Source organism: Scyliorhinus canicula, chromosome 6 (genome assembly GCF_902713615.1).
Source record: "Scyliorhinus canicula chromosome 6, sScyCan1.1, whole genome shotgun sequence".
Taxonomy (NCBI): Eukaryota; Metazoa; Chordata; class Chondrichthyes; order Carcharhiniformes; family Scyliorhinidae; genus Scyliorhinus; species Scyliorhinus canicula.
The window spans coordinates 27,600,528-27,612,430 of NC_052151.1; the positions used below are offsets into that span (position 1 = coordinate 27,600,528).

General features: G+C 46.4%; 1 protein-coding gene across 1 annotated transcript in view; it reads left to right on the forward strand.

The window, feature by feature from the left end:
* The first annotated feature begins 478 nt into the window (after positions 1-478).
* ppp1cb (protein phosphatase 1, catalytic subunit, beta isozyme) overlaps positions 479-11,903 on the forward strand; it is a 124,611-nt gene continuing 113,186 nt past the window's right edge. The window contains exon 1 of the mRNA XM_038799073.1: positions 479-659. Coding sequence (XP_038655001.1) covers positions 608-659 — 52 coding nt within the window. The 5' untranslated portion in view covers positions 479-607. The remainder of the gene's footprint in view (positions 660-11,903) is intronic.

The following is an 11,903-nucleotide window of genomic DNA, read 5'->3' on the forward strand; positions in this document are numbered from 1 at the left end:
TCCTCTCTCACATTTCCCTCAAGAGTGTTTATTCCAGTACTGACAGGGTTACTGAGTGAAGTAGCTGCCCTCCTCTCTCACATTTCCCTCAAGAGTGTTTATTCCAGTACTGACAGGGTTACTGAGTGAAGTAGCTGCCCTCCTCTCTCACATTTCCCTCAGTGTTTATTCCAGTACTGACAGGGTTACTGAGTGAAGTAGCTGCCCTCCTCTCTCACATTTCCCTCAGTGTGTTTATTCCAGTACTGACAGGGTTACTGAGTGAAGAAGCTGCCCTCCTCTCTCACATTTCCCTCAGTGTGTTTATTCCAGTACTGACAGGGTTACTGAGTGAAGAAGCTGCCCTCCTCTCTCACATTTCCCTCAGTGTTTATTCCAGTACTGACAGGGTTACTGAGTGAAGTAGCTGCCCTCCTCTCTCACATTTCCCTCAAGAGTGTTTATTCCAGTACTGACAGGGTTACTGAGTGAAGAAGCTGCCCTCCTCTCTCACATTTCCCTCAGTGTTTATTCCAGTACTGACAGGGTTACTGAGTGAAGTAGCTGCCCGCCTCTCTCACATTTCCCTCTCTGCTGCTGCTCTGGGCTGAAGAGTGTTTGCTGTAAAATGGCGGACGGAGAGCTGAATGTGGACAGTCTGATAGCCCGGCTCCTGGAAGGTGAGTGGCGGGACCCGTTTGAAGACGCCTCTTTCTTTGGTTTCTTTGTGTCCTTGAGTGTTTTTTTCCCTCCTGAGGAACCCGTCTTGGACTGGCGGGGTCGGAGTTGGCAGTTTTGGAAGGGGTGTGAGGAAGGCTTCAAAACAAAAGCCGCCGTTGGGCTGGGGCAAGCCTGGCCTGGCGGCTGGAGGAAGGCGAAACTTGTTCGGTGATGAAGCTGTAGACCTGAATTGATAGTTGAAATAAAGCTGGCTTATGTCTGGTGGCGGCGGCCTGCTCGGTCTCCGGGCCTCGGTGTTGTGGTGCCGCCTTTACCGGGTCCGGCCTCGCGGTGCCGGCTTGGCAGCGGCCGTTCAACCGGCGACAAATTCAAATCGCTGCCGAGGGTGTTCCTGGACAGATTTTCACAGCGGGAAGAAAATAAACCTTGTCTTATGATAGTATTCGACGAATTGTTAGTGTAACTCAATGGGAACTTTTTTTTTGTAGTATACATTTTATTTGTTTTGTGTATAAAATCAATGCTAACGTTATCCCCCATGTGGGACGTCTATTCGTATCACGGGCTTTTATTGTAATCTGATGTTTTTTTAAAATTTCATTTAAACTTTTCTTTCGTTGACTTCGAGTCAGTCCCTGCCTCAGCTCTTGTTTGCTGCAGGTAATTTTGGACTGGCAAATTTTTGATTGTCTTATCCATGTTTTATGAGGGAGACTTATTTAGGATGTGGTCCGTAATCATGTTTCTTGGGTTTTTTTGTTTACTTTTAAAAATAAACATTCATATATATGGTATGGAAAGCTGTGATTGTGGAGCTTCCCAGTCTATTCCTTACAAGGAGACTTTCTGGCTCTTGCCTGATGTCGGCTCTTGTGATGTGTTGTGGTTGTGTTTTTTCCCTCCCAGCATTCATCTTGTTGGTATTTTGTTCCAGAGAAAAAGGACACATTCTTTCCTGTTTTTTTTGAGGTTCTGGCATCTTTCAGTCAATGAAGGTGATGGATGTGCAGCAAACAAATCCATTTCGGGTGGGGTGTCTTCATGTGGCACAGCTTTGCAGGTGGCTGAAGAGGCCCATCTCTGAGAGGCAGGTTCTACCAAAAATTCCACACGTGAAGCTACCAAGTATCATTGGAGGTTGTCCTTGGTGGTGGCATCTGTTACCAAGCTCCTGTAGCCACTGATCTTGTGCTGCACGCTAGCCTGTGAGAGGTGTCGCCATTTTCCTCCTGAGGAATTGTTGAAATAAAGCAAAACCTTGTGTTGAGAGATTCATTTGCACATTTTTTCTTTCTATTTTTGTGGGAGAGGTGAGTAAGTATCAGAAGTAGTCATAACTTACATGCTGGTATAACATTAACAGCAATGTAATGATCTGCGTTATTAGTGAAGCTGCCTCAATAAAACCCGCAGATAGTATAATTATATGTGTGTCTGTTGGTTATTAGGATCTTGGCAGAGATTTGATTTTATTACATTGTAGATAGTGTGGAGGTTAATGGGTTGATGCATTTGAAAAAATATGCCAAGAAATTGTCCTTTTAAATGGAAAGGGCATCGTTAGTTCCAAAGGCACAGGGTTGAGTCACCTTGGCCCTCTTTTTTTGGGGTGATATAATCAACGAGGAGGTGTAAAGTGGACAGACTATAGATTGCACTTTAAGGGTATCAGAAGTTGTCTGGAGATCTTGTTGATTGGGGCCAATTTTATGATTTTGCGTTGAATTGAGGGAGTGCTCATGTAATTTTTCATCTTTACCTTGCAAATTTTTCCTGCTTTCTGAAAGCCATTCCATATTAGGGTGCAGTTCGTTAGACCACGATTGCATTCTGACACCTTGCTCAAATTTAATTCTTATCCATTTTTGTGCATTTCCAGCAGAGGGTAGGATCTGCCTGAACTGTACCATTTTGCGGTGCTAAGGCCCGTTTTAATGCCTTTACCATTGATTTGTGGGTGACTTTAGCTACAGAGAGTAGATTGAACCTGGGGCCTTCACAGTATCTCTGACTCATCTCATTTTCTTAATTAATTGAAGTCATGAAAGTAATTATTAATGCTTTGCTTTTAGAAATCCTGATGCAAGTTAAGTTCTTTGTGGATATTTCATGACTAGTGGTTTAATGCGATAAATGTTATCTCAAATTGTTGTATAATGCTGTACACCATACATACTGTCTGGCATACCAAAATTCCATGCGAGAGCTAAATCTTTGAACCAACAATATTGTTGTGGTAAATGGTAATGCAAACTGAAAGGAGTGTATTGCCAGAAAAGTCTAAAGGAGTACAGCTGTTGCTCAAGACAGGTGCATCGGTGTTTATTTAACACTGCTCAAAATAGTAGTTTCTAATAATGAGTTAAATTCAACCAATAGGATGGTGGATATTTTTCTCTCATTTCTACCATGTACTTTATTTATTAGCCTAAACTTTTTCGCGCAAAATACACTTGAAAGGGGGCAGCACGGTAGCACAGTGGTTAGCACAGTCGCTTCACAGCTCCAGGGTTCCAGGTTCGATTCCCAGCTTGGGTCACTGTCTGTGCAGAGTCTGCACGCTCTCCCTGTGGCTGCGTGGGTTTCCTCCGGGTGCTCCAGTTTCCTCCCACAGTCCAAAGATGTGCAGGTTAGGTGGATTGTCCATGATCAATTGCCCTTAGTGTCCGAAAAAGGTAAGTGGGGTTACTGGTTTATGTGGATAGAGTACAGGTGTGGGCTTAGGTAGGGTGCTCTTTCCAAGGGCTGGTGCAGACTCGATGTGCCGAATGGCCTCCACTGTAAATTCTATGATTCTATGAAAATATACAGAGGATAATATAACCTGGACACCTGTCACTCTAATGTTATAAAATGGTGAATTTTAAGATTGAGATGAATGAGAGTCACCATAGTCCCCTTTTCAAGAGAGACCTGACTGGTGATTTAACTTGACGGGTTGGGGGGGGAAGAGTCACGAAACCTCGGGCGAGGGGTGAGGTTGAGCAGATGGGTCCTTCATGAATAACCTCAGCTGGTACTGGAATTGAACCCGTGCTGTTGCCATGGCTCTGCATCACAAACTAGCCGTCCAACCAATTGGACTAACTGAGATTATGAATTGTTTCATTATATTAAATGCGATTGTTTTTGTTCATATGACAAGAATAATTACTTCATCTTGTCCCTTGGTCGGCTTGACTGATGGTTGCAGTAGTGATTTAATTGTGTCTGTTATCGAATCACTATCAAGATAGGGCGCGATTGAATGACTTTGTTACTCCTGATTCGGTTAAGCTATGGGGCCTCTTGCAAAATTTGCGATGCTCTGAACGCCACAGATGTCGCAATTTGGATCTCGCTCTTGCTTGAAGAGATCCAGATTTACATATTTAAGTGAGCCTTAAACCAGGAACAAAGCTCAAGCCTGGGAGACCTCGCCATGGTGCCATATGCACTGATCCACACAAATGTAGACGAGGAGGAATGGCACCTGGGAGGGCTGTCCCCGGCCATCAGGGGGCTCCTGGTGGTGGAGCTTTGGGCAGTGATCCCTGGCACTCCTTCTGCCAGTCGGGTGCCTTGGTGTTGCAACATGGGTGCCAGCAGGGCTCTGGCAGGCTGGGAGTACCCTTGCCCTTGCCAAGGATCGGGCCCTTAAGAGGTGGGGTGAGGCGGGGGTGCTTGAGGCCTCTTAAGAGCCAAGTTGGGGGAACGGGGTGTTTTGGATGGGGGGGGGGGGGGGTCCAGAGGCCGCCATGTGGCATCCGAGGAGTTTGAGAGTTGGGTGGGGGGGTGTCGAGAGATTGGGGCAGTGAGGTAAGTGCAGCCTTGGCGGGGTATTCCCCACCCGAGGCCAGAAAAAGCAGCAGAGTCCGAGGCCACCCTGCTGTCAGTGCCCAAAACTGGACTCTTTTTTTTTTTGCATGTTAAATCATGCCCATAAGTTGAGTCCTATTGATACAGCTGTGCTGGTCTGCTTTAATTTTGAATTTTGTTTGTTATGTCCTGTCTGGAAAATGGATTGGGTTAAACTAAAGCATACTTTTTCAGGGTTAAAATATTTTAGACACTAAAACAAGTTAACATAGAAAAGGAAGAAGAGGGAAGAACTGCATCTATGGAACAACCTGGCAGCAGTGAATTGTCAGACCAGATTATGTAGTTAAGTCCATTGTGGATCTTGAAACCCCAACCTCCTGGACAGAAGTAGTGCTACCAACTGAGCCAAACTGAAATTGGAATCTGGTAGGAGAAGTGATTGTTTGTTACGGGTGAGAAAATACCTAATACGGGTAGTCATCTATATATGGAATGTGCCGTCATTGCAAATGAATTCAATTGACCTGACTGGTTGAACAATTGACATTTAATTTTTCATTATCCACAAGAGTTTATGCCACTTGTGCAGAGATGCAGATCATTGATCTAAAACTTGTTATTCAAATGCTAAATGTGGCTACTTTCCATCCTATTCATAGCAGCTGTAAATTGCATCATGGATTCCAAATTTATCATGGGATTAGTTATTTTTGCTATACTATCAGCACTGTAAATATTTTTTTTCAATGTGCGGTATAATATCCCTGTATTTCTTGTCCAAGTCTAATGCCGTCTCGGTTGCAAGCTGGTATGAGGCTGAGGGGGCAGCTCATCTGCTCTTGGGCTTCTGCCAGTGCCACTGCATGCCAACATTTTTGCATCCACACCCAAAGCTATGGAGTGATGCCTGGGTCGTCCTTGGCACTTTCCCCACAAGATCGGCATTCTAATTGAGTATTTATCTGGGAATTCACCCTGTTTCCTGCTATTGACTTGGAGCAGTGTATCTGTGCTCTAAAATGTGATGACAATCCCAAAAAGTAAATTTTTAAAATAGCAAGAGGTAACTGAAGTGGAAAACAACTAACAGCAAGCTTCTGCGTAGCATTGACACCATTGGTTATCATTGTAAGAACAAAGCAATAGGCAAAACAATTTAATGGGCTTGATTTTGCTGAATAATGGTGGCGCCTGAACAATTTGTACCATTATTCATGGTCAACATGACCAGCAGCTTTTGGCAATGAGGAGTTAGCCTCTGAATTACAAGTCACCACAGGTTACTGTTAACTTCATGATCTAATGGCTTCACATTAATTTAATTTTAATGAAGTCTATCAGCACGCTGTCGCTGGATCAAAGTCCCCCTCCCTGACAGCACTGTGGGTGTACCTACTGGACTGCAACAGTTTAAAATCACCACCTTTGAAAGAGCGATTAGAGTTTGTCATTATGGCTCAGAAGGAAGCCATTCCATCCATTAAATTAGGGATGGGCAATAAATGCTGGCATTGCCAATGACACTTGTACCCAAGGATCATAGAATCATGGAATCTACAGTGCAGAGGGAGGCAATTGTGCACATCGGATCCGCACCGGTCTTTAGAAAGAGCACCCTAAGCCCACACCTGCGCCCTATCCCTTAACACAGTATCCCCACCCCTGCTTTTTGGTCACTAAGGGCAATTTAACATTGCCAATCCACTGAACCTGCACATCTTTGGACTGTAGGAGGGAACCGGAGGAAACCCACGCAGACATGGGGAGATCATGCAGACTCCGAACAGACCGTGACCCAAGTTGGGAATCAAACCTGGGACCTGGAGCTGTGAAGCAGCTGTGCTAACCACTGTGCCACCGTGCTGCCCATATATAATGAATATATAAAAAAACATCAAACTCACCGGAGGAAGTATTCATTATAAGTGTAAATGTGCTTTTATGTATGTGATAATTGCTAATGATCTCTTACCTAGTCAATCTCTTATCATAGAAAGTAAAGAGTTATGTGTGGAGTTTATGGAATTTCTGAATGAAGAAAAACTGTCTTGAGAGTACCTGCCCGTAGGACAGAGATGCGATGTGCTCTTGTATGCTTCAGAAGGGAGGCGGTGGGGGAATCATTTAGTATAATTTTTGTAGAAGGGACAATATCTGTCAAACGCCCAATCTGCTGATAATCAGTTGATAAATTGTAGTGTGATTTGATCACCAGTCTGTGTCCTGTTAACTGGTCTCTGGCAGAGAAGGAAGTGTTGGGCTACAATTGCCCAGAGGTACCGAGTCCAAGGGAGAGTTGCAAAATCACTTATCTTTCCAGCTCCTGATTTCTATCGATCAATTGATTCATGCTAGAAACGGAAGGTAGGTTTCGGCATTAGCTGTGATTTCATAGAATTTACAGTGCAGAAGGAGGCCATTCAGCCCATCTAGTCTGCACCGGCTTTTGGAAAGAGCACCCTACCCAAGGTCAACACCTCCACCCTATCCCCATAACCCAGTAACCCCACCCAACACTAAAGGCAATTTATCATGGCCAATCCACCTAACCTGCACATCTTTGGACTGTGGGAGGAAGCCGGAGCACCCGGAGGAAATCCACGCACACTGGGAGGATGTGCAGACTCCGCACAGACAGTGACCCAAGCCGGAATTGAACCTGGGACCCTGGAGCTGTGAAGCGATTGTGCTATCCGCAATGCTACCGTGCTGCCCTCTATGGATAGACTATATAGCTGGCATGTGGAGTGAGGTGCCCGTGGAATTCTGGCATCCTTGGACCTAATAGCATCGTTTTAGAATTGGAAAACTTTGAGGGGAAGAAATAATCAAATCCAGCTTTATGTTTGAAGGTGGAAACGGGGTGGATTCTTTGTCCCGCTAGTGCGGTGCACCCCTGGGATTCTACGTTTCACCAGCCGGCCAGTGGGGTTTCCCATTGTGGGCAGCCCCACACTGTCGGGAAAGCCCCGGCTGCCGGCACAACGGAGAATCCTGACAGCGGAGAATCCAGCCCAGGATGTTTAATGTGGGATTATTTTCCTTAAAGCAGAGAAGATTCAGATGAGCTGTCCAAAATAGTGAACTGTTCTGTTTGAGTAAATAAGGAAAAACTGTTCTCAGTGGCAGGAGGGTCTGTTCAGGGGGAAAACACTGGGATAAGAAACTAAATTGGACAGCTTTTACAAAGAGCCAGCTTTGGCACGACAGGCTGATTCGCTCCCTCTTGTGCCGCAAGATGCTACGATAGGTCACCAGATAACACTAGTTTTAAATTCTTCTGCCCACCAATTACTATTTCCTTTCATTACTGAAAATGAAAATCGCTTATTGTCACGAGTAGGCTTCAATGAAGTTACTGTGAAAAGCCCCTAGTCGCCACATTCCGGCACCTGTCCGGGGAGGCTGGTACGGGAATCGAACCGTGCTGCTGGCTTGCTTGGTCTGCTTTAAAAGCCAGCGATTTAGCCCATTGAGCTAAACCAGCCCCATGTATCTCTTATGCAGAACCTTATTAAAATGCTTTTTGGAATTCCATATTGACAAATTTTATATGCTCCCCTTTCCACTATCCTAATGACCGTAAACCATGCTACTAGATTTGTCAAACATAACCTACCCCTTGCAAAGCTATGCTGACACTCTTTGATCATGCCATTTTCTTCCCCAAGTGTTCAGTCACTCTGTTAGATTCCAGTAGTTTCTCCAAAATGGATGTGTACAGGTCTGTAGTTACTTTATCCTTTTTTCTTAAATAATGGTATAACTTTAGTAGTCTTCCTATCCAAAGGCACAATTCTGGAATCCAGAGCGTTTGGAAAATGTGTGACTCGCACATCTGTAATTTCCTGCGCCTATCCATGGGTGGCAAAGTAATGGCGACTAGGGGATTTTCACAGTAACTTCATTGCAATGTTAATGTAAGCCTACTAATAAAGATTATTATTATCTTGTATATCTCATGTCTAGTACTTTCTCCTCCAAATTTCTCCCTTTAATTTTATTTTAAATGTTCCCCTGCACTGCTGGTTTTGTATATTGTTTCCTTTATCCTTGGTCTTGTATCATATTAGATACTCTTTCTCGCTGACATACGTTGGTTCCCGGTCAAGTGACGTATTTTTGATTTTAAATTCTTGTCCTTGTTTTCAAATCCCTCCGTGGCCCCGACCCTCCCTGACTCTGTAATCTCTTCAATCCCCAGAACACTCCACACCCTGACACATCTATGCTCATCTAATCCTGGCCTCCTGAGCATCCCTGATTTTAATTGCCATTGATGGCCATGACTTCAGCTGCCACGGGCGGCTCTAATTCCTTCCCTATATCCCTCCACCTGTCTACTTTGCTATCCTTTAAAACGCTCCTGAAACCTACCTCCTTGCCAAACTTTAAACCACCAAATTTTAAACCTAAGTTTTTGATAGTGGATACAGAAATAATGTCCCCTCCTGCGGGAAGAGCACTACTACAAGCCATCTACTTGTCACCAAGAAATCCAATAAGGAATTCAGGAGAAACTGCTTTATCCCGGTAAGTGGTGAGAATGGGAAACTTGCCATTACAGGGAGTTAGTCGTTGAAGTGAATAGTTTCGATACATTTAAGGCAAAGTTAGACAAGCATTTGATGGAAAAGGGGATGGTGGATAGGAAAGATGGAGTGGAACACAAACACCAGCATGGACTGTTTCTATATCCTCTATAAGAAATATCTCCATGTATGGCTAGGTGTCACATTTTATATATTCTGTGAAACTCCTTTATTATGTTAAAGGCTAAATGTAAGTTGTTGAACACTTTTTTGTGTTCTGTGACTGATATTTATCATTAACAGTTTACTGTGTCCTGTTTACACTGATTCATTCATTTCTCATTCCTTACATACATTTAAACCTTGGTTTGTGACTTTTCATTAATTATACATTATTGTATCAGAAAGTGCTGGAAATACTCAATAGCGTCTCTGGAGAGATAGTTTTCCTGTTTCAAATTGACCTTTTGTCACAGTTGGAAAAAGTTAGACATGTAATATATTTTAAGCAAGTACGGTGGAGAGGTCAAGAACAGAAAGAAGGTCTGTGATCAGGATGAAGGTAGGAGAGATTAAATGACAAGAGAAATGATGATGCAAGGGAAAGGTTGTGCATACCCTCAACCTCTCTAGCACCGGGTACTCTCTATCAAGAAGCTGTCCTACTCTGCAGTTCCATTTCATGCTTCGTCTCATCTGGTGCTTTATCATTTTTATTCTACTTTCAGGTGTCAAAGATCACAAACTTCAAATTTTAAATAATCTTTATTATTGTCACAAGTAGACTTGTATTAACACTGCAATGAAGTTACTGTGAAAACTCCCGAGTCACCACACTCTGGCGCCTATTCGGGTACACAGAGGGAGGATTCAGAATGTCCTATTCACCGATGAAGCATGTCTTTTCGAACTGTGGAAGGAAACCGAAGCACCCGGAGGAAACCCACATAGACACGGGGGAATGCGCAGACTCTGACCCAAGCAGTAATCAAACCTGGAAGCCTGGCGCTGTGAGTTAACAGTGCTATCCATTGTGCTAACAACTGCGACTGTACCACAGCCTCTGAGTCTTTCTTTTTCCTTCACTTTCCTCTGACACCATTGCTTCTCCCTCCCCCCTCTCTCTCTGTCTCTCTCTCTCCCTCTGTCCTCTCTCTCTGTCCTCCCCCTCTCTCTCTGTCCTCCCCCTCTCTCTCTCTCTGTCCTCCCCCTCTCTCTCACCCTGTCCTCCCCCTCTCTCTCTCTCTGTCCTCCCCCTCTCTCTCTGTCCTCCCCCTCTCTCTCTGTCCTCCCCCTCTCTCTCTGTCCTCCCCCTCTCTCTCTCTGTCCTCCCCCTCTCTCTCTCTCTCTGTCCTCCCCCTCTCTCTCTCTGTCCTCCCTCTCTCTCTCTGTCCTCCCTCTCTCTCTCTGTCCTCCCCCTCTCTCTCTCTGTCCTCCCCCTCTCTCTCTCTGTCCTCCCCCTCTCTCTCTCTGTCCTCCCCCTCTCTCTCTCTGTCCTCCCCCTTTCTCTCTCTGTCCTCCCCCTCTCTCTCTCTGTCCTCCCCCTCTCTCTCTCTGTCCTCCCCCCCTCTCTCTCTCTGTCCTCCCCCTCTCTCTCTCTGTCCTCCCCCTCTCTCTCTCTGTCCTCCCCCTCTCTCTCTCTGTCCTCCCCCTCTCTCTCTCTGTCCTCCCCCTCTCTCTCTCTGTCCTCCCCCCCTCTCTCTCTGTCCTCCCCCCCTCTCTCTCTGTCCTCCCCCTCTCTCTCTGTGTCCTCCCCCTCTCTCTCTCTGTCCTCCCCCTCTCTCTCTCTGTCCTCCCCCTCTCTCTCTCTGTCCTCCCCCTCTCTCTCTCTGTCCTCCCCCTCTCTCTCTCTGTCCTCCCCCTCTCTCTCTCTGTCCTCCCCCCTCTCTCTCTCTGTCCTCCCCCTCTCTCTCTCTGTCCTCCCCCCTCTCTCTCTGTCCTCCCCCCTCTCTCTCTGTCCTCTCCCCTCTCTCTCTCTGTCCTCCCCCTCTCTCTCTCTGTCCTCCCCCCCCTCTCTCTCTGTCCTCCCCCCCTCTCTCTCTGTCCTCCCCCCCTCTCTCTCTGTCCTCCCCCCTCTCTCTCTCTGTCCTCCCCCCCTCTCTCTCTGTCCTCCCCCCCTCTCTCTCTGTCCTCCCCCCTCTCTCTCTCTGTCCTCCCCCCTCTCTCTCTGTCCTCCCCCCCCTCTCTCTCTGTCCTCCCCCCCCTCTCTCTCTCTGTCCTCCCCCCTCTCTCTCTGTCCTCCCCTCTCTCTCTCTTGTCCTCCCCCCCTCTCTCTTGTCCTCCCCTCTCTCTCTCTTGTCCTCCCCTCTCTCTCTCTTGTCCTCCCCCCCTCTCTCTCTGTCCTCCCCCCTCTCTCCTCTGTCCTCCCCCCCCTCTCTCTCTCTGTCCTCCCACCCTCTCTCTCTGTCGCTCCCCTCCTCTCTCTCTCTGCTGTGTCTCTCTCTGTGTGTCTCTCTCTCTGTGTGTCTCTCTCTGGGTGTGTCTCTCTCGTGTGTGTGTGTGTGTCTCTCTTGTGTGTGTGTGTGTCTCTCTCTCTGTGTGTGTGTGTCTCTGTGTGTGTGTGTGTCTCTTGTGTGTGTGTGTCTCTGGGTGTGTGTGTTGTATCTGTGTGTGTGTGTCTCTCTCTGTGTGTGTGTGTCTCTCTCTGTGTGTGTGTGTCTCTCTCTGTGTGTGTGTCTCTCTCGGTGTGTGTGTGTCGCTCTGTGTGTGTGTGTGTCTCTCTGTGTGTGTGTGTCTCTATCTGTGTGTGTGTGTCTCTCTATGTGTGTGTGTGTCTCTCTCTGTGTGGTGGTCTCTCTCTGTGTGTGGCTCTCTCTGTGTGTGTGGCTCTCTCTCTGTGTGTGGCTCTCTCTGTGTGTGTGGCTCTCTCTCTGTGTGTGGCTCTCTCTCTGTGTGTGTGTGTGTGTCTCT